General features: G+C 40.6%; 3 protein-coding genes across 4 annotated transcripts in view; 1 reads left to right on the top strand and 2 right to left on the bottom strand.

The window, feature by feature from the left end:
* LOC116353039 (complement factor H-related protein 2-like) overlaps window positions 1–27,691 on the bottom strand; it is a 142,515-nt gene that overhangs the window by 11,121 nt on the left and 103,703 nt on the right. The window lies entirely within an intron of this gene.
* The window catches only part of LOC109902885 (complement factor H), a 181,300-nt gene that overhangs the window by 91,178 nt on the left and 62,431 nt on the right, over window positions 1–27,691 (top strand). The window lies entirely within an intron of this gene.
* LOC116353034 (complement factor H-like) lies at window positions 18,995–22,772 on the bottom strand. The gene is made up of 8 exons (XM_031785552.1): window positions 22,631–22,772; window positions 21,964–22,146; window positions 21,475–21,579; window positions 21,015–21,092; window positions 20,401–20,592; window positions 20,075–20,266; window positions 19,668–19,853; window positions 18,995–19,362 (listed from the first exon to the last, which is right to left on the bottom strand). The coding sequence occupies exons 1-8, from the start codon at window positions 22,743–22,745 to the stop codon at window positions 19,163–19,165; spliced, it is 1,251 nt and encodes a 416-aa protein (XP_031641412.1). The 5' UTR covers window positions 22,746–22,772; the 3' UTR covers window positions 18,995–19,162.

Genomic DNA, 27,691 nt, shown 5'->3' with positions numbered 1-27,691 from the left:
GTCTTCAGGCAACATCCAACCACCTGTAACCCCAAGCTCGTTCTATATGACCACCTGTAACCCCAAGCTCATTCGATATGACCACCTGTAACCCCAAGCTTGTTCTATATGACCACCTGTAACCCCAAGCTCGTTCTATATGACCACCTGTAACCCCAAGCTCGTTCGATATATAACAAACATCAAAATTATCCAAACAACAAGCTGGAATGAGCTTGGGGTTACAGGTGGTTGGATGTAGCCTGAGGACCACAGAGTATCTTTCAGACCATGTCATCAAACAAGTCTCACCCCTTTCTCTTTTGACCTTTTCTCTTTGTAAAACTCAGGTAATCTGGTATCCTTCCACAGTGCTCTGTTGAAAAATACCCTAAAGCGGTAGCATTTTGGGTTCACCAGCATGAGGGAAGGGGCACAACAAGATTGTGGGACAAAGGTTTACAGGGGGTTTTGTGTTATTGTGTATGAGAATGATTTGAAAGGTGCCATACACAACAATTCATACTGTATAAGAACTGCCCCCCTGAGACTTTTCACAGCCCCCCAGCCCATTCACTTAGTTGACTGATCTTTCCTCTCAAAAGAAGCTTCCAATGTCCCCCTAAAAAATGCACTAGTGTGTCTCTAAACACTTATGTTACAATCGTTTGACACCTTTACCAACAATGGCATGTTGCCCTACATCCCTTCAATACATTTTTTACATTGGTAACACCACAACCATGTATTTTCAAGAGTACAATTCTTCTGCAAGAGGCCCAAACAGTTGGTGCTTAAGGTTTATGAGTCTGACACCACTTCTGTCGTGACTGAGCCTGGTTAATATGACCTGTTTCCCAGCAGAACTCTGGAAACACTGAAACAAGGAAGAACAAGAAGAAGTGGAAGAAGGACAGGAAGAGGCCCCAGCCACAAGCAGCTAGAGAGCAGAAAGGCCCAATCAAAGGCCGGGAGGAAGTGGTGGGTGTGGCCAGACTGTATGCAGATGTTCCTCTGCCGGAGGCTATTCTTATACGGCTACACCACCGTTGAACTCAAGCCCTGGATTAAAGCTACTGGAGTTGCCTGATGGCATGTGGGCCATGAAGAAGATGTCACCATGGACTGTCATCACGTACTGTATGAAGGAACCAATGTGTTACCTAATATTGTTTAGACATGTGTAAAGGATACAATGTGTTATGTAAGTTTGTTTAGACGTGTAAAGGATACAATGTGTTACTCAGCAAACTGGATGTAGTCTCTCACAGCGCCATCCGTTTTGTTACCAAAGCCCTGTATACTAACCACCACTGAGACCTGTATGCTCTCGTTGGCTGGCCCTCACTACGTACTCATCGCCAAACCCACTGGCTCCAGGTCATCTCTAAGTCTTTGCTAGGTAAAGCCCCATCTTATCTCAGCTCACTGGTCACCATTACAAACACCCACCAGTAGCACGCGCTCCAGCAGGTATATTTCACTGGTCATCCCCAAAGCCAACACTTACTTTGGCCGCCTTTCCTTCCAGTATTCTGCTGCCAATGACTGGAACAAATTGCAATAATCACTGAAGCTGGAGTCTTATATCTCCCTCTCTAACTTTAAGCATCAGCTGTCAGAGCAGCTTACCGATCACTGTACCTGTACACAGCCAATCTGTAAATAGCACACCCAACTACCTCGCCCCCATATTATTTATCCTCTTGCTCTTTTGCACCCCAGTATCTCTACTTGCACATCATCATCTGCACATCTATCTCTCCAGTATTAATGCTAAATTGTAATTATTTAGCCTCTATGGCCTATTTATTGTCTTACCTCCCTACTCTTCTACATTTGCATACACTGTACATAGATTTTCTATTGTGCTATTGACTGTACGTTTGTTTATGTGTAACTCTGTGTTGTTGTTTTTGTCGCACTGCTTTGCTTTATCTTGGCCAGGTCACAGTTGGAAATTGGAGTTGGAGAACTCCAAATTGAAGTTGGAGAACTTGTTCTCAACTGGCCTACCTGGCCTAATAAGTCCTGAAGATCAGGTGGCATTACAGTTGGGCCCCGTTCCAATTTTCTCCCTCACTCCAATCCCTAGGCCCTTATTATCTCCACTGGCTCATCAGAGATCACAGGGGGGCTTTGAAAGGAAATTGATCCTAACAATCCACCATGATCTGTGAATGGGAGTGAGCATGGACATAGCATAGGGATGTGAGCGAGTGATTGGATATGAATCAGGCAAACGTTGTTTCAGAGATATAATTAATTCAGGCTTGTCATCTCTCCAATCCAGATCCCTCTAGGACACGTCTTGTAGGATGAAAGTCTATTAAGGGTTTAGTAAGACTTGCAGTCATAATGAAATGATTCTGTGTTTCAGTATCATTCTCTGGTACGGCCCATCGTGTCTCCGTTAATGAGATGTGGAGGTGGTCCACAGACATCCTTGGGTTCTAGGAAGACATGAGTGAGGTCATAAAAGTACTAGTGATGAAATGTACCCAACTGCTTTCATTAACCAGCAAGAATAGCAAACTGTCCAGAAATCCTCCCTACCCTTTCTGAAATGCTTTATTTTGCTTCATTTTGTGTGTGAGTTGGAGATAATTGTAAATCTAAATCTACAATAAATAACTTGGTTGTGTTGCATTATTTCCCAATGTGTTAAATCAATACAAATAGAATTTATCGTCACAAATTGGAAAGGAGTGACTCCACTGTCCATTGGTTGAGCAGACGACCTCTGATTCCCCCTTCAGAACATGTCTAGAGTTGCTGCACTCAAACTGTAGCCTGTGTCCATACTTCATGATGCTGTTGTTTTGGAGAACTCCAAACACATTCACATTATTAATCATCAGAGTTGTGAACTTAAGTCACATGACTTGGACTCGAGTTTAACTTGAGTCACACATTTGATGATTTGAGACTCCACTTGATTGAAAATAAAATAACTTGACTTGATTTGGACTTGGAGCCTCAAGACTCGTGTTTGACTTGAAATGATCTGTCCAGGTTTTGTAATGTTTTGTCACTCACTTTGTGTCATAGAGCCTATGTGGGTTACTCTACACACAGAGAGAGACAGTAGCCTTAGCATCGTCCTTGCAAAGATAACCTGCAACAGATTAGCTAGTGAAACGCACACTCGGCACTCTGATTGGACAAGCAAACTGTCAATCAACATATGTGGGGTGAGCTAGCGAACAGATCGCTGATATGCTGTACAGATATAGGATCAGGTGCAGCGCAAACCTCAAACTGCAGGGAGAGAGGATTGCCATAATAAATGAATATGCAGCTCCAAAAATGGCTTGGTGATCAAGAATATGAACTGTTACATTACAAGATCACCAGCAATGGGGACTTGATTACTAGCATAGGCCTACTGGTCTTTTGGTATGTAACAATTGCTTGAAATGCTAATTTGCTTATGAAGCTTGTATTTGTAATTTGTTGTGAAAATGAATTATTACTGTGGCGAGGCTCTTCACATCCGCTCTCAAAACTCCCGCCAGTGGAGAGTGTTTTTTTTCTCTTGTTGAAATGTTTACTGTTGCTTTGACATGTTTAAATGAGTGGCTAGATGTTCTTTACCATTCGGCCATCAGATTTGCCACCAATGCTCCTTATAGGACACATCACTGCACTCTATACTCCTCTGTAAACTGGTCATCTCTGTATACCCGTCGCAAGACCCAACGGGTTGATGCTTATTATAAAACCCTCTTAGGCCTCACTCCCCTCTATCTGAGATATCTACTGCAGCCCTCATCCTCCACATACAACACCCGTTCTGCCAATCACATTCTGTTAAAGGTCCCAAAAGCACAGACATCCCTGGGTCGCTCATCTTCTCAGTTCACTGTAGCTAGCGACTGGAACAAGCTGCAACAAACTGGACAGTTTTATCTAAATATCTTCATTCAAAGACTCAATCACAGACACTCTTAATGACAGTTGTGACTGCTTTGGGTGATGTATTGTGGTCTTTACCTTATTTCCCTTTGTGCTTTTGTCTGTGCCCAAAAATGTTTGTACCATGTTTTGTGCTGCTACCATGTTGTGTTGCACCATGCTGTGTTGTCATGTGTTGCTTCCTTGCTATGTTGTTGTCTTCGTTCTCTCTTTATGTAGTGTTGTGTTGTCTCTCTTGTCGTGATGTGTGTTCTGTCCTGTATTTATATTTGAATGTTTTTAATCCCCCGTCCCCGCAGGCGGCCTTTTGCCTTTTGGTAGGCAATCAATCTAAACAAGAATTTGTTCTTAACTGACTTGCCTATTTTTTTTTTAAAAGGTTAAATTAAATTGAAATTAAATAAAAAATGCATTGGCCCTACGTGGTAAATCTCTAATCCATCTAATACTACAATAATTGCTAGCGTTTCATAATTCCATTCTCCTACCGTTTATTGCAACTTGTAGACAGTTCTGTTCCATGTTTGATAGTTCTATGTAGACAGTTCTGTTTCATGTTTGATAGTTCTATGTAGACAGTTCTGTTCCATGTTTGATAGTTCTATGTAGACAGTTCTGTTCCATGTTTGATAGTTCTATGTAGACAGTTCTGTTTCATGTTTGATAGTTCTATGTAGACAGTTCTGTTTCATGTTTGATAGTTCTATGTAGACAGTTCTGTTTCATGTTTGATAGGCCTACAATACATTTCCATTTAGCCAACTTTTTGCTACCCTGCTCTGAGTGGGTGCTCATGACCGTACTGTATAACACCATCATCATCATCTGGCAGACCACTCACAACCTCCCGTCCATCTGTAGCCTCAGGGACACAACTCATCACTATGGAGAAAGATCATATTGCATGGTGTTGCACAGTCTAGCTAGCCTGTAACGTCAAGAGTGGCCCACAGACATCCTTGGGCTCAAAGAATGAAGGTCATAAAAAAGGTCACTGTGGTGGCAGAACCTTCATTTGTTTTCCAGGACTGCAGGTATATATTTTTTTAATCCATTTTTTTTTCTCAAAATAATCACATTTCCTGTTTTACACCAACTGGCTTTATCAATGTAATCATGTTGCATAAAACTGTAGCTATTTGAAAGGGTATAAAACAATGTAGCTAGTTGCAATTTGCAAAAAGCCAGCAACCTACAAACAGTCTCATTTAAACCCAGACTATGAATGACTATGAATGAAAGACACATTCCATCTCAATTTATTCTATTCCTTTGAAGCCATTGTTTTTTGTGGTAATATCCATCTTTGCATGACATTTTCTCAAAATGTTTAATTACCCACAATCCTCTAAAAACATATCATTACAACACAGATACAGCACATAAATCTGTGTTTTTACTGAAATATTAACATGTTTGACTACTACTTTATTATTTTTAGTAAAGACATCAAACATAATAATAATATGATATTGTTTAGGACCTTGAGCGTGGCCGAGGTGCACCAATGACCAGCTCGGAAACCAGATTGCATAGCGGAGAAGGTACGGTGGGATTCGAAATGTTCGGAGATCTGTTTGTTAACTTGGATTTCAAAGACCTTAGAAAGGCAGGCTAGGATAGATACAGGTCTTTAACAGTTTGGGTCTTTACTGTCTCCCCCTTTGAAGAGGGGGATGACTGCGGCAGCTTTCCAATCTGTGGGGATCTCAGACGATACGAAAGAGAGGCTGAACAGGCCAGTAATAGTGGTTACAACAATTGCGGCGGATCATTTTAGAAAGAGAGGGTCCAGATTGTCTAGCCCAGCTGATTTGTAGGGGTCCAGATTTTGCAGCTCTTTCAGAACATCAGCTATCTGGATTTGGGTGAAGGAGAAATGGGGAGGCTTGGGCAAGTTGCTGTGGGGGGGTGCAGGGCTGTTGACCGGGGTGGGGGTAGCCAGATGGAAAGCATGGCCAGCCGTAGAAAAATGCTTATTGAAATTCTCAATTATCGTGGATTTATCGGTGGTGACAGTGTTTCCTAGCCTCAGTGCAGAGGGTAACTGGGAGGAGGTGCTCTTATTCTCCATGAACTTTACAATGTCCTAGATCTTTTTTTGAGTTAGAGCTACAGGATGCAAATTTCTGTTTGAAAAAGCTATCCTTTGCTTTCCTAACTGCCTGTGTATATTGGTTCCTAACTTCCCTGAAAAGTTACATATCGCGGGGGCTACTCGATGCTAAAGTTGTACGCCACAGGATGTTTTTGTGTTGGTTAAGGGCAGTCAGGTCTGGAGTGAACTAAGGGCTATATCTGTTCCTGGTTCTACATTTTTGAATCTTTTGAAATTCCTCAAGATCCTCAAAAAGTTCTACAGCTGCACCATCGAGAGCCTCCTGACTGGTTGCATCACTGCCTGGTATGGCAACTGCTTGGTCTCCGACCGCAAGGCACGACGGAGTGTAGTGCAAACGGCCCAGTACATCACTGGGGCCAAGCTTCCTGCCATCCAGGACCTCTATACCAGGCGGTGTCTGAGGAAGGCCCTGAAAATTGGCAAAGACTCCAGCCACCCTAGTCATAGACAGTTCTCCTCTTTAATTACTTTTCATCTCTTATCTCTTAGAATCTCTTATTCTTATCAGTATTTTTTTAAACTGCACTGTCGTTAAGGGGCTCGGAAGTAAGCATTTCACTGTAAGGTAACATTTCACCTGTTTTATTTGGCGCAAGTGACTAATACAATTTGATTTGATTTTGATTTGAATTAAGTAGCTTAGTTTTGTTATTTGGCTACTTGAAGAGAACTAGGGCCTTCCAATGCATTGTGGAAAAGTGTTCATCTAATTCTATTGAATGAAGACCTGAAACGAGTATAAGATCATGGCATTTTAACCTTACTTGATTTTAGAAAATTCACATACCAATAAACATTCTATTTTTGCATCCTGAGATTGTGTTGTTTCCCGCTACTTGTTGATTTCAGTAGCACATCCCCATATCAGATTTTTTTTTTACGAGGCAAGTTCCGCAGTTTCTGTGTTTTTTGGGGTTTGTATGTGTTTGCATGTGTGTATTTCAGGAAATGGCTTCCTGGATTCTAAGCAGCTGATTGGTCGGCCCCATCGATGATTGGAGCTCTGAACCCTCTCCCCTCCCTCTCATCAGGGGAAACAGCTGTTTTTAATTACCAACTCCTTCTCCAGCTGGATAAAAGCCAGTGTTCCTTTGTCAGGAAGAGAGAGCTTCCTTGATGTCTTGTGTTGGTTGTTGCCCAGTGACAGTTCTGTTGACACTATTTGGTAGCCGCTACTTCTAGGGTATGTGTATGCCAATAGGACTGTGTTTGTGATTATTGAAATTGTTCCCAAAGTTTGTATTATTCTGTTTAACTTGTTCCCAGGGGGGGACGTCACCTTGGGAGTGTTTAGGCAAGAACCATGCGGGCATACATAACCTGTAGTATTTACTGTCTATGCACACTAGGTAAGACCTGGATGGACCAGCCCCTGTATTTTGGTTGGTGCGCCAGGAGGTTCTGAAAGGTTAGGTAAGTAGTGGGTAGGAGAGGACTCAAACTTTTACTTTCTTTGCTTTGGTTCCGCCCAGCCCCTTTTACCCACATTACCATGTTATGGAAATAAATTCCCTGTAAAAGGATATAGTCTCTGTCATCCTTACCCGCACCTACAATCACATACCTCTTTCACTCCACGGGGACTTGAGTTGTAGCAGGGTGTTGCGTTCCCTCCAAGAGGCGTACGTAACACGTCATTTAAGAACAAATCTTTATTTACAATGATCGCCTCCACAGGGCAAACCCGGACGACGCTGGGCCAATTGTGCGCCGCCTTATGTGCGACTCCCTATCACTGTCGGTTGTGATACAGCCTTGAATCGAACCAGGGTGCCGCCTCAAGCGCTGAGATTCAGTGCCTTAGACCGCTGCACCACTCGGCAGCCCCTCATGCAAGGGTTTGTCCATTATTAGCCTATGAACTAAACAAAACATTAACATTTTTTGATACCCTTCCCAAGATCTGTGCCTCGACACAATCCTGTCTCAGATCTCTACGGACACACATGTCTTGGTTTTTGCTCTGACATGCACTGTCAACAGTGGGACCTTATTTAGAAAGGTGTGTGCCTTTCCAAATCATGTACAATAAATGTAATTTACCACAGGTGGACTCCAATCAAGTTGTTGAAACATCTCAAGGATGATCAATGGAAAAAGGATTTTGAGTCTCATATGTAAGTAAGGTATTTATGTTTTTTGTTTTAAACAAATGTTCCCAAATTTCCAGAAATCTCTTATCACTTTGGCATTGTGCGGTATTGCGTGTAGATTTGTTTATTTAAACCATTTTAGAATAAGGCTGTAACGTAACAAAATGTGGAAAACTTCTACGGCTATGAATACTTTCCAAATGCACTGTAGTGTACTTAGTGAGTTATTTGCTCAGTTTTAGCAATTATTTTGTCTGCAAACAGGTTTCTTACGGGCATGAAACGTCAAGGGGGATGTTGCTCCAGGAGAGAGAGCAACATTCAATATGTAATTGAGGGAAAAGCTGTTTTTTAAACAATTATTTTTAAAGAGAGTGGAGTTCCAGCTTTCTGTGAGTTTAGCGCATATTCTCAACATTAAATAATAAGGAAATGCTACCACTTTACAAACAGAGAATGTAATTGAGTGGAACGGAGTGGAGCGTGCTGTTTGTAGTGAATATATACTCTATATAGGTCTACCAACGGACAGTTTTTGTTGGACATTACATTCACTGTTAGATCAATTACATTGCTATCTAGCAACAACATCAATAACAACAACAATAATATTACCCAGCTCTAGACAGATGGTATTCTACAGTTTTGTCTCATTCTCTGTATGGTAATAATAATGATACTAATGTATTTCATTTTGTAAAGTGTCTTCTTGCATCATACAACACAATTTGGACTTGAGCTTTCACACAAGTCAAAAATCTGTCTTACTTTTCCAAAGGACAAGTGGGTAATAAAGTTCATGTCAAGCCCTGAAATGTAGTAAACGCAATAAGCACTTCAATGTTTACAGTACTATAGTAATGCCATAGACATTAAACACACAAGAAGAAAGAGCATCCCCACCCCTGTTTTGGTTAAAAGCTGAGGGATGAAATGTTTCCACTCTCAAATTCATAGACATAGCTATGGATACAAGGATAGACCATCCATGATATCAACATTATACTTTGAACCATCTATTGAGGCTATATAGTGTTTGTTTACATTTACTTTGTTTACAAACAAAGGAGTAAAACAATCTTATATTTTGGGTTATGATGAGGTTTGACAGTTGAACTGAGCTCAGGAGTCATTTATAAGTTATGTTCTTCAAGAATCATTTGGTACATGTAATTCATTTAGAAGTCCAACAATGGGTGTAGCAACTGCAGATTTCCCTTTTAAACTGACCTTTGCCCTTGATGGTCTTATCCCACTCTCTGTTCTTACAAGTTGCAAGACATCCATACTCCACTTGGTCCCCATTTTCATAACGTTCTCGATCAGGAATCGGCAGCATTCTCCTCCCTTCACCCTCAGGCTTACCACAGTACTCTGCAGATGAAGCACAGCATGTTTGAACTATCAAAGTGCAACTAACTACATTGACTGAGATGGTCCCGCTTCAAATGACATTCAGTTTATAAAGCCTTCATGATGCGTTCATCAGCAGTATGTCATGCTTTATAAATGGTTCATAAATGGGACATAACTGTGTGAAATAATCACCAATGTCCAATGTGACATAACCCACTATGTCAAATATGATAAAATAATCTCCCAGTGCATTACTCATTGGCTTAATCTACCAACCAATCATCTCTACAAGAACTTCCCCCATGTGTCTTGTGCATTAGTCGGTCAGACGTCTTGGCAGTAAAGAGATTGTGTTTGTAACTCTTATTGGGATAGTTTTCCCCACAATCGACCAAAGATTATAAGTGTGTAGTCTTTATTCATCTGTGTGAAGCCATTAACTAGCTCTGTCCTTTGATAATTAGCTAGTTGGAAATTAGGGCTTGTTGTTTTTTTCTCTCTCTTGAGGCTAGGGGAATGGTTTCCACTAGATAGCAAAACCACAAAGTCAAAATTGGTTAGGGTTAGGCATAAGGTGAGTAGTGTGGTAAAGGTTAGTATTAGGTTTAAACTGAAACTCGAAGAAGGGAAATTGTGGAACTGGGCGGAGTTTATGACTTTGTGGCTGTGTTAAATTTTTGCTGTCAAAGGACATGATAACAAATACTTTATTCAGTAAGGTCATTCCCATACAATTCTATGGTCACTCCCACTAAGGCCAACTTTGAATGGTTGATATCCCAGGCTTGTATGTGTGCAATAGCCTGTGGACGAGGTTTGTATCTGGTCAAACACAATTATTTCCAGAAGTTTATTAAGGGTTGGTAACAGGCTGATTGGTCAGCTATTTGAGCCAGTAAAGGGGGCTTTAATATTCTTGGGTAGCGGGATTACTTTAGCTTCCCTCCAGGCCTGAGGGCACACGCTCTCTAGTAGGCTTAAATTGAAGATGTGGCAATATCATCTGCTATTATCCTCAGTAATTTTCCATCCAGATTGTCAGACCCCGGTGGCTTGTCACTGTCGATAGACAAAAATAATTTTTTCACCTCTTCCACACTGACTTTACGAAATTCAAAAGTACAATTCTTGTACTTTTGGTCCGATCTACTTGAATGTGTAGTGCCAGTGTTTGTTGCTGGTATGTCATTACTAAGTTTGCTTTTCCTTGCCAATGAAAAGGTCATTAAAGTAGGTTTCAATATCAGTGTGCTTTGTGATGAATGAGCCATCTGATTCAATGAATGAAGGAGCCGAGTTGGCTTTTTTCCCAAAAATGTCATTTAAGGTGCTCCATAACGCTTTACTATCATTCTTTATATATTTGTTTCATTGTGTAGTTTTTTAAATTTAGTTTAGTCACATGATCTCTTAATTTGCAGTACGTATGCCAATCGGTTGTGCAGCCAGACTTATTTGCCAAACCTTTTGCCTCATCCCTCTCAAACATACTTTTTTTAAATTCCTCATCAATCCAAGGGGATGTAACCGTTTTTACAGTCATTTTCTTAATGGGTGCATGCTTATTACTAACTGGAATAAGTAGTTACATAAATGCATCAAGTGCAGCGAGGTGCTGGCTAGCGGAGTGGAACACTTCAAAAATAAAGGAGAGCCGCACCCTCTAGGAGAACAGATGCAAAAATATTTATGTCCAATGTTTTGACAGACAAGCTGTCTTCATCAGGGTATATGTCCATCAGGGTATGATGAAGACAGCTTGTCTGACGAAACGTTGGACATAAATATTTTTGCATCTGAGATCCTCGATTGTGCAGCTCTCCTTTATTTTTTACGTGCTCCTCATTACACACCACAGACCAGCAAATATTCTTTACATCATCAACATATGAATCACTACAAAACTTGTTTTTATGACCTTTTATACACTATATTAGGCCCAGCGTTTGGAACTTTGGTTATCCTAGATATGTGTCACGCCCTGGTCTTAGTATTCTGTGTTCTCTTTATTATTTTGGTCAGGCCAGGGTGTGACATGGGTGATTTATGTGGTTTGTTTTGTCTAGGGTTTTTGTAGTTTTATGGGATTGTGTTTAGTATAGTAGTCTAGGAAAGTCTATGGTTGCCTAGAGTGGTTCTCAATCAGAGGCAGGTGTTTATCGTTGTCTCTGATTGGGAACCATATTTAGGCAGCCATATTCTTTAGGTATCTTGTGGGTGATTGTTTCCTGTCTCTGTGTTTTACACCAGTTAGGACTGTTTTCGTTGTTTTCACGTTTCTTGTTTTGTAGAAGTATATTGTTCACATTTTCATCTTTCATTAAAGATGTATAAAGATAACCACGCTGCATTTTGGTCCTCCTCTCTTTCACCTGAAGAAAACCGTAACAATTTGACTATTATATTGTGATCCCTGCATCCTATGGATTAGGATACTGCTTTAAAGTAAATATTTGCAGCGTTAGTAAAGATGTGATCCATACATGTTGATGATTTAAATCCTGTACCGTTTGTAACTACCCTGGCAGGTTGACTGGCAACCTAATCCAGATTGCAGGCACTGGTTACAGTTTGAAGTTTTTCCCTGAGTGGGCAGCTTGATGATAGCCAGTCAATATTTAAATCACCCAGAAAATATACTTCTATGTTGATATCACGTAAATTATCATCTTCGCTCGCTTGTAACCGCTAGAAAACACAAAAAACTGCTAGAAACCACTAGAAACTGATACAGACCGCTAGGAACCACACAAAAGACCACACTTGCCATTTTGGCACTGAGTTGGTTTTTGGAGGGGATTTTTTTTGCAGAGTTTTATTATTTACTCTTTACGTTGGATGGCAACAACAACTGCCCGAGTTACACCAGGAACGCACAAGCCTTCCATCAGTGCTCAGACTGTCCGCAATAGGCTGAAAGAGGAAGGCCTGAGGGCTTGAAGGCCTGTTGTAAGGCAGGACCTCACCAGACATCACCGGCAAAAACGTTGGCTATGGGCACAAACCCACCGTCGTTGGACCAGGCAGGACTGGCAAGTGCTCTTCACTGACGAGATGCGGTTTTGTCTCACCAGGGGTGATGTTCGGATTTGTGTTTATCATTGAAGGAATGACGGTTACACCGAGGCCTGTACTCTGGAGCGGGATCGATTTGGAGGTGGAGGGTCCGTCATGGTCTGGGGCGGTGTGTCACAGCATCATCGGACTGAGCTTGGTGTCATTGCAGGCAATCTCAACGCTGTGCGTTACAGGGAAGACATCCTCCTCCCTCATATGGTACCCTTCCTGCAGGCTCATCCTGACATGACCCTCCAACATGACAATGCCACCAGCCATACTTCTCGTTCTGTGCGTGATTTCCTGCAAGATAGGAATATCAGTGTTCTGACATGGCCAGCAAAGAGCCAGGATCTCAATCTAATTGAGCACGTCTGGGACCTGTTGGATCTAGGGCAATTCCCCCCAGATATGTCCTGGAACTTGCAGGTGCCTTGGTGGAAGAGTGGGGTAACAATTCACAGCAAGAACTGGCAAATCTGTTGCAGTCCATGAGGAGGAGATGCACTGCAGTACTTAATGCAGCTGGTGGCCACACCAGATACTGAATGTTACTTTTGATTTTGACCTCCCCTTTGTTCACGGACACATTATTCCATTTTTGTTAGTCACATGTCTGTGGAATTTGTTCAGTTTATGTCTCAGTTGTTGAATCTTGTAATGTTCATACAAATATTTACACGTTCAGTTTGCTGAAAAAAAACGCAGTGGACAGTGAGAGGACGTTTCTTTTTTTGCTGAGTTTGTATTCCTGAAGTCCTGTCAAAAACATAAAAAGTGAATATGGAATTGAAAGCAGAAATTGTCGTCACTTTCCCTGCGTATCAGAAGGGTAATGTGCTGTTTCCCTATGATGATGTACAATAGTAGCTAAACGTAGCAAAGTAAACACATCAGTTACGTTTGCTCACTTTGTACAGTCTAGTCAGTCTTACAGAGCAATTGGTGGATACTAACACAATGTGGGCACTGCAAGCATGTGAGAAAGTGAAGGAAAACACATCCTTACCAGTCTGAGCTGATGAAGCATCCACATTCACCCATACCACCAGACACAGCAGAGTCAGAGTTGATTTCATGTTGATCAAATGGTAGATGCAGTAAAAATGGAAGGAGTAGAAGATAAATAAACAGTTAATGTTAATGTTTGTCTACAGTTCCAGCCCCCAGGGAGCACTGAAGAGAACCACTGTCCAGGGGGACTGACTCAAAATACTGGAAAACTCCAATATAGAGAATTTAATCAAACCATCACTGCGGTAAAAACACAGGTATAATTTTAGTGAATGATATCATAAATAGGACTGGTGGAGTTATGTCACACATGCAGCTAACACAGACATATGGAAATGTCTGCTCCACCCAAAATTACAACCAATTAATTGCAGCATTACCACAAAAATGGAAGAGGCAAGTAGAAGGGAAAAAATTAAGGAACTTGTATGTCGGCCCTGTATTAAAGAACATAAATGGTTAAAGAAAAGTGTGATAAATAAAAGCATATACCAATTTCATTTAAGGACCAAAAAACTGACAGCAATGCCATATAAATTGCAAAATAGTTGTGAAGAGATTTTCGAAGTACCCATTCCATGGCACATGGTTCATGAATTGATACGCAAAACAACGCCAGATTCAAAACTTCTAATTTTTTTAATTAAATTACTGTACAAAATTCTTGCAACTTTCGCCTTGCGAAAGTATTCGGCCCCCTTGAACTTTGCGACCTTTTGCCACATTTCAGGCTTCAAACATAAAGATATAAAACTGTATTTTTTTGTGAAGAATCAACAACAAGTGGGACACAATCATGAAGTGGAACGACATTTATTGGATATTTCAAACTTTTTTAACAAATCAAAAACTGAAAAATTGGGCGTGCAAAATTATTCAGCCCCCTTAAGTTAATACTTTGTAGTGCCACCTTTTCCTGTGATTACAGCTGTAAGTCGCTTGGGGTATGTCTCTATCAGTTTTGCACATCGAGAGACTGACATTTTTTCCCATTCCTCCTTGCAAAACAGCTCGAGCTCAGTGAGGTTGGATGGAGAGCATTTGTGAACAGCAGTTTTCAGTTCTTTCCACAGATTCTCGATTGGATTCAGGTCTGGACTTTGACTTGGCACTTCTAACACCTGGATATGTTTATTTTTGAACCATTCCATTGTAGATTTTGCTTTATGTTTTGGATCATTGTCTTGTTGGAAAATTATTCAGCCCCTTTACTTTCAGTGCAGCAAACTCTCTCCAGAAGTTCAGTGAGGATCTCTGAATGATCCAATGTTGATCTAAATGACTAATGATGATAAATACAATCCACCTGTGTGTAATCAAGTCTCTGTATAAATGCACCTGCACTGTGATAGTCTCAGAGGTCCGTTAAAAGCCAAGAGAGCATCATGAAGAACAAGGAACACACCAGGCAGGTCCGAGATACCGTTGTGAAGAAGTTTAAAGCCGGATTTGGATACAAAAATATTTCCCAAGCTTTAAACATCCCAAGGTGCACTGTGCAAGCGATAATATTAAAATGGAAGGAGTATCAGACCACTGCAAATCTACCAAGACCTGGCCGTCCCTCTAAACTTTCAGCTCATACAAGGAGAAGACTGATCAGAGATGCAGCCAAGAGGCCCATGATCACTCTGGATGAACTGCAGAGATCTACAGCTGAGGTGGGAGACTCTGTCCATAGGACAACAATCAGTCGTATATTGCACAAATCTGGCCTTTATGGAAGAGTGGCAAGAAGAAAGCAATTTCTTAAAGATATCCATAAAAAGTGTTGTTTAAAGTTTGCCACAAGCCACCTGGGAGACACACCAAATATGTGGAAGAAGGTGCTCTGGTCAGATGAAACCAAAATTGAACTTTTTGGCAACAATGCAAAACGTTATGTTTGGCGTAAAAGCAACACAGCTCATCACCCTGAACACACTATCCCCACTGTCAAACATGGTGGTGGCAGCATCATGGTTTGGGCCTGCTTTTCTTCAGCAGGGACAGGGAAGATGGTTAAAATTGATGGGAAGATGGATGGAGCCAAATACAGGACCATTCTGGAAGAAAAGCTGATGGAGTCTGCAAAAGACCTGAGACTGGGACGGAGATTTGTCTTCCAACAAGACAATGATCCAAAACATAAAGCAAAATCTACAATGGAATGGTTCAAAAATAAACATATCCAGGTGTTAGAAGTGCCAAGTCAAAGTCCAGACCTGAATCCAATCGAGAATCTGTGGAAAGAACTGAAAACTGCTGTTCACAAATGCTCTCCATCCAACCTCACTGAGCTCGAGCTGTTTTGCAAGGAGGAATGGGAAAAAATGTCAGTCTCTCGATGTGCAAAACTGATAGAGACATACCCCAAGCGACTTACAGCTGTAATCACAGCAAAAGGTGGCACTACAAAGTATTAACTTAAGGGGGCTGAATAATTTTGCACGCCCAATTTTTCAGTTTTTGATTTGTTAAAAAAGTTTGAAATATCCAATAAATGTCGTTCCACTTCATGATTGTGTCCCACTTGTTGTTGATTCTTCACAAAAAAATACAGTTTTATATCTTTATGTTTGAAGACTGAAATGTGGCAAAAGGTCGCAAAGTTCAAGGGGGCCGAATACTTTCGCAAGGCACTGTATATGGGGGATACAATCTTCCCAGCTCTGCAGATTCTGCTGCTTGGAGGCAGAGTCATTAAATCATGTATTTTGGTATTGTCCATATGTAGCTCGTGTTTGGACACAGGTCCAGGAATGGCTGAAGATTTGCAATATTTGCCTAGAACTAACGCTGCAGATAGCAATACCGGGTGATTTGAAAAGCCATAGTCAGTCAATCAATAATATAATAATTATATTAGCAAACATGTTTATTTTTAATGTACAATCTGTAGAAGCTATGAGAATAGAAAGGTTCAGAACTTTTGTGAAGCATCACAGCATAGTTGAAAAATATATGGCAAATAGAAATCCAAAATGGATGATGTTGAGAGATAGATGGGAGGGGTTGAATGGAGCTGAAGGGTGGGACTTATAACATGATAGCCAATATAAAACATTCGAGGTCTGTAAATGGATATAGGTTCATCAATTTGTGAAATAGCACAGTTACAAATAGGAATCAAACTGGATGGACATCAGAAATAGAGGAAGGACTAAAAACAAACAAAATATAACTATTGTAAAAGATTGTGTCTGTAAAATGTGTATGAGATGTATAAACTGAAGGTAGAAGCCTAACTTTTTATTAGTTTACTCCAATTGGGGGAAGGGTGGTAGGGTTTGCAAGGAATAATAAACATATATTCTTTAAAAAAGTATGTATATCTATATAGGTATGTGTATGTACAGTGGGGAGAACAAGTATTTGATACACTGCCGATTTTGCAGGTTTTCCTACTTACAAAGCATGTAGAGGTTTTTATCATAGGTACACTTCAACTGTGAGAGACGGAATCTAAAACAAAAATCCAGAAAATCACATTGTATGATTTTTAAGTAATTAATTAGCATTTTATTGCATGACATAAGTATTTGATCACCTACCAACCAGTAAGAATTCTGGCTCTCACAAACCTGTTAGTTTTTCTTCAAGAAGCCCTCCTGTTCTCCACTCATTACCTGTATTAACTGCACCTGTTTGACCTCGTTATCTGTATAAAATACACCTGTCCACACACTCAATCGAACAGACTCCAACCTCTCCACAATGGCCAAGATCAGAGAGCTGTGTAAGGACATCAGAGATAAAATTGTAGACCTGCAGAAGGCTGGGATGGGCTACAGGACAATAGGCTTGGTGAGAAGGCCAAGATGATGGTCAATCACCCTCGGTCTGGGGCTCCATGCAAGATCTCACATCGTGGGACATCAATGATCATGAGGAAGGTGAGGGATCAACCCAGAACTACATAGCAGGACCTGGTCAATGACCTGAAGAGAGCTGGGACCACAGTCTCAAAGAAAACCATTGGTAACACACTACGCCGTCATAGATTAAAATCCTGCAACGCACGCAAGGTCCCCCTGCTCAAGCAAGTGTAAGTCCAGGCCCGTCTGAAGTTTGCCAATGACCATCTGGATGATCCAGAGGAGGAATGGGAGAAGGTCATGTGGTCTGATGAGACAAAAATAGAGCTTTTTGGTCTAAACTCCAATTGCCGTGTTTGAAGGAAGAAGTAATGGTATTTATCATCATTAGTCATTTAGGTCAACATTGGATCATTCAGGGATCCTCACTGAACTTCTGGAGAGAGTTTGCTGCACTGAAAGTAAAGGGGCTGTATAATTTTGCACTCCCAATTTTTCAGTTTTTGATTTGTTAAAAAAGTTTGAAATATCCAATAAATGTCGTTCTACTTCATGATTGTGTCCCACTTGTTGTTGATTCTTCACAAAATACAGTTTTATATCTTTATGTATGAAGCCTGAAATGTGGCAAAAGGTCGCAAAGTTCAAAGGGGCCGAATACTTTCGCAAGGCACTGTATGTATATGGATATATATATTTACCCAAAAATTATATGTGGGATTGGAAATGATGCAGACTATTATATTGATGAAAGCAATATATCATGAAAGCAGCAATCTTTCCGCAATATTAAGCTGATCCAACCGTTACATTTATTTTTTAAAGAACAGTTCTTGTGAAAATACCCAATGTAGGAACTGTGTTGGTTCAGGCTATTAATAATAGGTCAGAAAACAACTCATTTTAATTTAATTTAATTTGTAGTATTTTTAAGACCACTATGTTAGATATCAGAATAAATAACTTGTGTTCTCGGTCTTCCACTATTGTTCAGCTACATGAGAGAGACATTTCTACAGTAATCTGATGTGCTTAAATTAAGATCTGAATTAGCATTGAGTGGTACAGGTATAACATACTGTTGTTAGAATGTGGATAAGATCCATTGAAACATTGTGTCATTATCCAATCACAAAGCCTGGACTAACATAACCCTTACTGTACATAAACCTTGTTCCCTGTATATTGACATGGCTAATGTTTGTTCCAGCAAGCCAGTGCCACCTTTTCCCGTCAAGCCATGTTTTCTAGGGGCAAAAGGGGAGGGACACAATCTATTTCTGCACCTTGGGAGTATGTCTGTACTGCCATGGCTCACCGTAGCCTCATATTAGCCAGCCAACTTGACGAACCATACATAAAACATGACATTAAACGTTTTCTTGCATATGAGAATTGAAGGACAAGATTCCTGCTTAAATTATCAGGATGCAAACAACAGGAAGGAACACGTCATCAAGGCACTATGTGATGATGATGCAGTTGAACATCACATAAACATTTGTCTGGTTGCTAAGATATTGTAAAACAATACTTTGTGAATCTTTATAGTGAACTTTGAGAATTTCATTCCCAGCACCACTAACTTGAGAAAGCTTGGTTGTGTGTGTGTGATCATATTATTCCATGGAACAATTAAAATAATCAAAGTAGATGAGTAAATATGAACCAGAAGCACTTTATTTCATGTTGGACAATCATGAAATACCATACATTTATTCAGACAATAAATCTGAAAATAATTTGAACAAACTATTGACAGGGGTTATTCATTGACATGTTTGCCCAACAAGCAAGTGGCCATCTCTTCGCGTAAGACGAAGCCACTATTGGCAATGAGGCAAGTTCATGACCCCATTTATACACTGCTGATGAAAACCAACACTACCTGGGCTCAGTCTAAGATGACCAGTACACATAAAAGTGGTATGATCTCCATGTGTGGCATAGACTTTTTGATCTTCCGGAGGATATTTAAATTGGATGTTCTGTGTGTTCATCAGCTCTTCATCCACAGTGCAGGGTTCTGAAATGAGAAGATTGTACAGGAATCAGTGTGTGAACGTGTCCTTCAAGGGCCACTGAAAATGATTTGTTTTTCATTTTAATTAATGATATCACTATACCCCTAGATCCTTGAGGAATGTCATTGTCAATGCCTCAGGAGCATGGTTCAACAGTTACATTTCAACTCAGAATGCATTTTTAAATAGTAATTAATCAATTGATCTTGATTTCCAATCCTGGGAATTCATCCTTACCGATCGCTAAGGGGGAGTTAGCATACGATTGGGTAGGAACTGGGCCAATGTTATTTTAGAGAGAACTTACTCAGACAGGTTATCGGTTGTGTCCAGATCCCGTCACGACACTTCTTGTACGCTGAAGGGGGATCAAGGATGTAGTATTTCTGGCAGACATAATGAACTGATTCTCCATTTCTGTAGCGTTCTCTGGTACCGCCCATTCTGTCTCCGTTATTGACATGTGGAGGTGGTCCACAGAAATCCTTGGGCTCTAGGAAGACATGGGTGACATCAGAGAAATACTAGTGATGAAATGTACCAAGCTGCTATTTTCCAAGCAAGAATAGTATTCCAGAAAACATCCCTGCCTTTTCCAAAATGCGTTATTTTGCTACATTTTTTGTGAGTTGGAGATAATTGTAAATCTACTTAAAACAAGTAAATTGATTGGGAAGTGGAACAATGTGTCAAATCAATAAACATACAATTTACCATAACAAATTGGAATGGAGTGACTCCACTGTCCATTGACTGAGCAGGTGACCTCTGATTTCCCCTTCAGAACGTGTTTAGAGTTGCTACACTCAAACTGTAGCCTGTGTCCATACTTCATGTTGTTGTTGTTTTGGGGAATTCCTATCACGTTCACATTCTTAATCTTCTCTGCAGCTTCACAAGTCACATCTATTATGGAGGGAAAAATAGAAAAATCACTAAATTGCTGTATAGCACATTTGCAAACCTGATGTAACTTCTGAAGGTACATATTGTTGTCGATAAAATGATTTGCTTAGTTTTGGCTAAAGTGAAATGTTTACCTTCACAGGTTGGGAAATGGTTGTTCCACATCCCCCCCGCGGCACACACTACCTGTGGGTTTCCCTTCAGCTGGTGTGCTGGGTTGGGGCAGCTGAACTTGAGCTCATGACCGTACTGTATAACACCATCATCATCTGGCAGACCGCTCACAACCACCCGTCCATCTGTAGCCTCGGGGACACAACTCACCACTACGGAGAAAGATCATATTGCAGGGTGTTGTACAGTCTATAACTTCATGAACCCTCTGAGTTACAGTGTAATGTGCATTGTAAAAAGTAAGTAAGATGTTATTCTGTATATACTATAATTAAGCAATAAGTCCTGAGGGGGTGTGATATATGGCCAATATACCACGGCTAAGGGCTGTTCTTAGACACGATGTAACACAGCGAGCCTGGATACTTCTATTAGCCGTGGTATATTGGCCATATACCACAAACCCCAGAGGTGCCTTTTTGCTATTATAAACTGGTTACTAACGTTAGATCAGTAAAAAGTTATTGAGGGGGTCATACCCATGGTAAACGGTACGATATATCACAGATTTAAGCCAATTAGCATCCATGAGCCGAACTACCCCGTTTATAATATTCAATGACTACATGGTTACCTTCACATAAGGGCAGGTGGTTGCTCCATCCTGCCACCATACAGGTTCTGTTGTCCATTTTGCTCACAATCTGATAACAACAGACATTAGTAAGGTGGTATTATTAAGTCTGTGACATCATTAGCAGTGTTCTAAGTTCATCCCGGTACTAGACAGGCTGGATTCAACCCCATACTAGATGGGCTGGATTCAGCCCTGTAATAGACGAGCTGGATTCAACCGCGTACTAGACAGGCTGGATTCAACCCCATACTAGACGGGCTGGATTCAGCCCCGTACTAGACAGGCTGGATTCAACCCCGTACTAGGCGGGCTGGATTCAACCCCATACTAGACGGGCTGGATTCAACCCATACTAGGCAGGCTGGAATAGGAGGACACAGGGCTATTGGAGTGGGGGCTATTAACAAAAAATATATCAAATAATAACGAAATTCAATCTTTTAAAAAAAAACTTGCCCATCATTGCAAGTGTATTTGATAGTGGCTCCAAAGACATAGTCATCTCCAACGTGGATCCTGTAGTGGCCATTGGCAGTTTCATCAGGGAGCTCACATGGTTTAGCTAGATGTCAGGAAACCGCAGGAAAACAAGATCATGATACAGTTTGTAAGAAAGTGATATGTTAACAGATCTTTTATAGTGTTAAACTAAGCTATTATGGGGTTATGCTAATCATAACTGCAACTATAGCTATTTTGTTGAGGAAAAATGAACATACTAGCACTGATAATGTGGTTGTCTCACTTCGCTATCTTAAATGGATAGTTTGGGATTTTGGCAGTGAGGCCCATTATCTACTTCCCCTCATTGACAAAATCCCCAACTATCTCTTTAAGATAAATGCACTAACTATAAGTCGCTCTGGATAAGAAAGTCTGCTAAATGACTAAAATGTCAAATGTATAACAACAATATTGAATCTATAACATTGAAAGAAATACTCACGCTTGCATTTCCCCTGACGGATCACCACCCACTTATTCTTCTTACACTGATAACTTATTCTGCCTACTGGCACAAAGCCAAAGTTGCAGGAAAAAAGGACAATGTCGTCCTCTTTGTACTCATTTTTGATGCTTTCCTCAGTGACCCTGGCATCGGGCACATTTGGAAGCGTTCCACTGCACACTGACAGAGGAGCAGAGGAAAAACCTTTAGACAAACAGAGAGCTTGGCACTACAATGTTCTATGTTGTTATTGACACAGCCTTGTTCTGTTCAATGTTCTCTACCTATATAGTACTCTAAATACTCTAATTTGCTAACACCATTCAAACCAATGAGGGTTTGGAGTTTTAAAACCAATTATCTCAGAATCTTCTTTTTTTTAATTTTATTTTATTTCACCTTTATTTAACCAGGTAGGCTAGTTGAGAACACCTTTATTTAACCAGGTAGGCTAGTTGAGAACAAGTTCTCATTTGCAACTGCGACCTGGCCAAGATAAAGCATAGCAGTGTGAGCATACAACAAAGAGTTACACATGGAGTAAACAATTAACAAGTCTATTTAGCAGATAGAACCTTCAGCCCCCCCCCCCAGCAACTGATGAATACTAACACAATGTGGGCACTGCAAGCATGTGAGAAAGTGATTGAAAACACATCCTTACCAGTCTGAGCTGATGAAGCATCCACATTCACCCATACCACCAGACACAGTAGAGTCAGAGATGATTTCATGTTGATCAAATGGTAGATGCAGTAAAAATGGAAGGAGTAGAACATAAATATAGAGTGTCTACCCCAAGGTTAATGTTTGTCTACAGAGTTCCAGCCCCCAGGGAGCACTGAAGAGAACCACTGTCCAGGGGGACTGACCCAAATACTAGAATTCAATCAAACCTACATTGCGGGGAGGGGAAACACTGAGGAAAATGCTCAATGTAGGAACTGCATTGGTTCAGTCTATTAATTAATTGAGCAAATCAAATCAAAACAAATTTAAAAGTGCAAATCATTTGGTCAGCCATATAGAGACATATCTAATCTGAAGAGCATAGATTTAGAGATAGAAAGACATTTAGACAGGTAGCAAATACTTTGAATGTTGATTGTAATGATGATAAGCTCCATTTGTAAGGTCATTGATGAATCACCAATATGCTGAACAAATGTGTACTGACATAAACCTCACATAAACCTGTCTGTTTACTGTCTATTGACATAGCTATGTTTGTTCCAGCAAGACAACCCTTTCCCGTCAAGCCGTATTATCCAGGGGCAAAAGGGGAGGTTCAAAACCGATTTAAAGTTGATGTTTTATTGACTTCTACACCTTGAGAGCATGCCAGGGTTTACCTCACATTAACCTACCAACTAAACAAAACACACAATGTTACATTTAACTTTTTCTTGCATATGAGAATTGAAGGTCAATATTCCTGCCTCAATGTGTAGAATGCAAAGAACACATCTATGACACTCAGTAACGATGATGCAGTTGAAATACTTGGCAAGGACCACAAGGACATTTTACTAGATATTGTCTGGCTGCTTTGATATTGTTAAAAATATACGTTATGTTTCTTTATAGTGAACTTTGATCATGTCATCCCCAGCACCACTAACTTCACACTGAGCACACACTGGTTGAATCAATGTTGTTTCCATGTCAATTAAATTGAACCCACGTGGAAAAGATGTTGATTTGGCATCTGTGTCCAGTGGGATGAGAATGCTTGATGGTGTATGGGATAATATTCCAGGGAACAATTAATATAATAAATATTAGATTAGAGTAGATTAGTTTAGATTAGAGTAGATTGGATTAGAGTAGATTGGATTAGAGTATATTAGAGTAGATTGGATTAGAGTAGATTAGAGTAGATTGGATTAGAGTAGATTAGAGTAGATTGGATTAGAGTAGATTAGAGTAGATTAGTTTAGATTAGAGTAGATTGGATTAGAGTAGATTAGAGTAGATTAGAGTAGATTAGAGTAGATTGGATTAGAGTAGATTAGAGTAGATTAGTTTAGATTAGAGTAGATTGGATTAGAGTAGATTAGAGTAGATTAGAGTAGATTAGAGTAGATTGGATTAGAGTAGATTAGAGTAGATTCGTTTAGATTAGAGTAGATTAGAGTAGATTAGTTTAGATTAGAGTAGATTGGATTAGAGTAGATTAGAGTAGATTAGAGTAGATTGGATTAGAGTAGATTAGAGTAGATTAGTTTAGATTAGAGTACATTGTATTAGAGTAGATTAGAGTAGACTAGATTCGATTAGAGTAAATTAGATTTTATTAAATTAAATTGATTAAATTAAATTAGAATCAGAGGTACTTTATTTAATGTTGGACAATCATGAAGCTGAAAATAATTTAAGAAAACTATTGACAGGGGTTATTCGTTGACATGTTTGTCCAACAAGCCAGTGGCCATCTCTTCCCGTGAGCTGAAGCCACTATTGGCAATGAGGCAATTTCATGACCCCATGTATACACTACTGACAAAAATCAACACTTCCTGGGCTAAGTCTACTATGACCAGTACGCTTAAAAGTGATATAGTCCACATGTGTGACAGAGTGTTTAGTTTGATCTTTCTGAGGATGCATGAATTTGATTTTCTGTGTGTTCATCAGCTGATCGTCCACAGTGTAGGGTTCTGAAACGAGAAGATGGTACATGAATCAGTGTGTGAATATGTCCTGAAGATCAGGTGGCATTACAATTGGCTACAGTAGCAAGTCAATGTGCTGTGGTACAGGTTAGTCGATGTCGTTAGTACATGTAGGCAGGGGTAAAGTGACTGCATAGATAATAACAGCAAGTAGCAGCAGTGTAAAGACAAAGGGGTAGGGGGATGGGGGGCTGTCAATGTAAATAGTCCGGGTGGCCATTTTATTAATTGTTCAGCCGTCTTATGGCTTAAGGGTAGAAGCTGTTAAGGAGCCTTTTAGACCTAGACATGGCGATCCAGTACTGCTTGCCGGCTTGAGAGGACAGTATATGACTTGGGTGACTGGAGTCTCTGACAATTTTTTGGGCCTTCCTCTGACACCGCCTAGTATATACAGTGGGGCAAAAAAGTATTTAGTCAGCCACCAATTGTGCAAGTTCTCCCACTTAAAAAGATGAGAGAGGCCTGTAATTTTCATCATAGGTACACTTGAACTATGACAGACAAAATCAGAAAAAAAAATCAGAAAATCACATTGTAGGATTTTTTATGATTTATTTGCAAATTATGGTGGAAAATAAGTATTTGGTCAGTAACGAAAGTTTATCTCAATACTTTGCTATATACCCTTTGTTGGCAATGACAGAGGTCAAACGTTTTCTGTAAGTCTTCACAAGGTTTTCACACACTGTTGCTGATGTTTTGGCCCATTCCTCCATGCAGATCTCCTCTAGAGTAGTGATGATTTGGGACTGTTGCTGGGCAACACGGACTTTCAACTCCCTCCAAAGATTTTCATTGGGGTTGAGATCTGGAGACTGGCTAGGCCACTCCAGGACCTTGAAATGCTTCTTACGAAGCCACTCCTTCGTTGCCCGGGCGTTGTGTTTGGGATCATTGTCATGCTGAAAGACCCAGCCACGTTTCATCTTCAATGCCCTTGCTGATGGAAGGAGGTTTTCACTCAAAATCTCACCATACATGGCCCCATTCATTCTTTCCTTTACACGGATCAGTCGTCCTGGTCCCGTTGCAGAAAAACAGCCCCAAAGCATGATGTTTCCACGCCCATGCTTCACAGTAGGTATGGTGTTCTTTGGATGCAACTCAGCATTCTTTGTCCTCCAAACACGACGAGTTGAGTTTTTACCAAAAAGTTATATTTTGGTTTCATCTGATCACATAACATTCTCCCAATATTCTTCTGGATCATCCAAATGCTCTCTAGCAAACTTCAGATGGGCCTGGACATGTATTGGCTTTAGCAGGGGGACACGTCTGAAACTGCAGGATTTGAGTCCCTGGCGGCGTAGTGTGTTACTGATGGTAGGCTTTGTTACTTTGGTCCCAGCTCTCTGCAGGTCATTCACTAGGTCCCCCCGTGTGGTTCTGGGATTTTTGCTCACCGTTCTTGTGATCATTTTGACCCCACGGGGTGTGATCTTGCGTGGAGCCACAGATCGAGGGAGATTATCAGTGTTCTTGTATGTCTTCCATTTCCTAATAATTGCTCCCAGAGTTGATTTCTTCAAACCAAGCTGCTTACCTATTGCAGATTCAGTCTTCCCATTCTGGTGCAGGTCTACAATTTTGTTTCTGGTGTCCTTTGACAGCTCTTTGGTCTTGGCCATAGTGGAGTTTGGAGTGTGACTGTTTGAGGTTGTGGACAGGTGTCTTTTCTACTGAAAACAAGTTCAAACAGGTGCCATTAATACAGGTAACGAGTGGAGGACAGAGGAGGCTCTTAAAGAAGAAGTTGCAGGTCTGTGAGAGCCAGAAATCCTGCTTGTTTGTAGGTAATCAAATACTTATTTTCCTTCATAATTTGCAAATAAATTCATTAAAAATCCTACAATGTGATTTTCTGGATTTTTCCCCCTCATTTTGTCTCTAACAGTTGACGAAAATTACAGGCCTCTCTCATCTTTTTAAGTGGGAGAATTTGCACAATTGGTGGCTGACTAAATACTTTTTTGCCCCACTGTATGTCCTGGATGACAGGAAGCTTGGCCCCATTGATGTACTGGGCCGTACGCATTACCCTACGTAGCGCCTTACGGTCAGATGCCGAGGAGTTGCCATACCAGGTGGTGATGATTCCAGTCAGGATGCTCTCAATGGTGTAGCTGTAGCACACCTGAAGTAATTTGTTGTTGTCCATAAAGAGATTTGCTTTGTTTTTTGCTGACCTTAAATGTTTACCTTCACAGATGGGGAAAAGACTTTCATCCTACAAGAAAGGATGTCCTCTAGGACACCTAGAGGGATCTGGATTGGAGAGATGACAAGCCTGAATTAGTTATATCTCTGAAACAACGTTTGCCTGATTCATATCCAATCACACGCTCACATCCCTATGCTATTCCCATGCTCATTCCCATTCCTAGATCATGGTGGATTGTTTGGATCAATTTCCTTTCAAAGCCCCCCTGTGATGTCTGACTAGCCAGTGGAGATAATAAGGGCCTAGGGATTGGAGTGAGGGAGAAAATTGGAACGGGGCTGATCTTCAGGACATATTCACACACTGATTCCTGTACCATCTTCTCGTTTCAGAACCCGAGGCCCTTGTAACCGTATCCAGTTTGGGAGGAACAGCTGATGAACACACAGAACATCCAATGAGCATATTAGACTGAAATAAAAATACACTCCATTTACCACATGGGGATCATATCACTGTTTAGTGTGCTGCTCATAGTAGACTTGGCCAGGTAGTGTTGGTTTTCATCAGCAGTGTATACATGGGGTCATGACTTTGCCTCTTTGCCCATATTGATCTCAGCTTACGGAAAGTGACGACTACTGTCTTGTTGGACAAACATGTAAATGAATAACCTCTGTCAATAGTTTGCTCCAATTATTTGCAGATTCATGGTTCCATGATTGTCCAACATTAAATAAAGTGCCTCTGGTTCATATTTACTCATCTACTCTTTAGTTCATTGTATTTTTACAATATTGAAGCAGCCAGACAATATCTATTAAAAATATTCCAGTGGTGTTCTTTGCCATGTATTTCAACTACATCATCGTCACTGAGTGAATCT

Source organism: Oncorhynchus kisutch, linkage group LG13 (genome assembly GCF_002021735.2).
Source record: "Oncorhynchus kisutch isolate 150728-3 linkage group LG13, Okis_V2, whole genome shotgun sequence".
NCBI classification, from domain to species: domain Eukaryota; kingdom Metazoa; phylum Chordata; class Actinopteri; order Salmoniformes; family Salmonidae; genus Oncorhynchus; species Oncorhynchus kisutch.
Note: the sequence above shows the minus strand (reverse complement) of the source record. Positions and strands in the feature narration are given on the sequence as shown.

Bases quoted from the DNA above. Each gene is read 5' to 3' on its own strand.
- LOC116353034 (XM_031785552.1), bottom strand. From the start codon at position 22,745: ATGTTCTACTCCTTCCATTTTTACTGCATCTACCATTTGATCAACATG. The intron at 22,147-22,630 runs GTAAGGATGTGT...CTCCTCTGTCAG, and splicing joins TGCTTCATCAGCTCAGACTG to TGTGCAGTGGAACGCTTCCA. The intron at 21,580-21,963 runs GTGAGTATTTCT...CCTGACATCTAG, and splicing joins CCGTCAGGGGAAATGCAAGC to CTAAACCATGTGAGCTCCCT.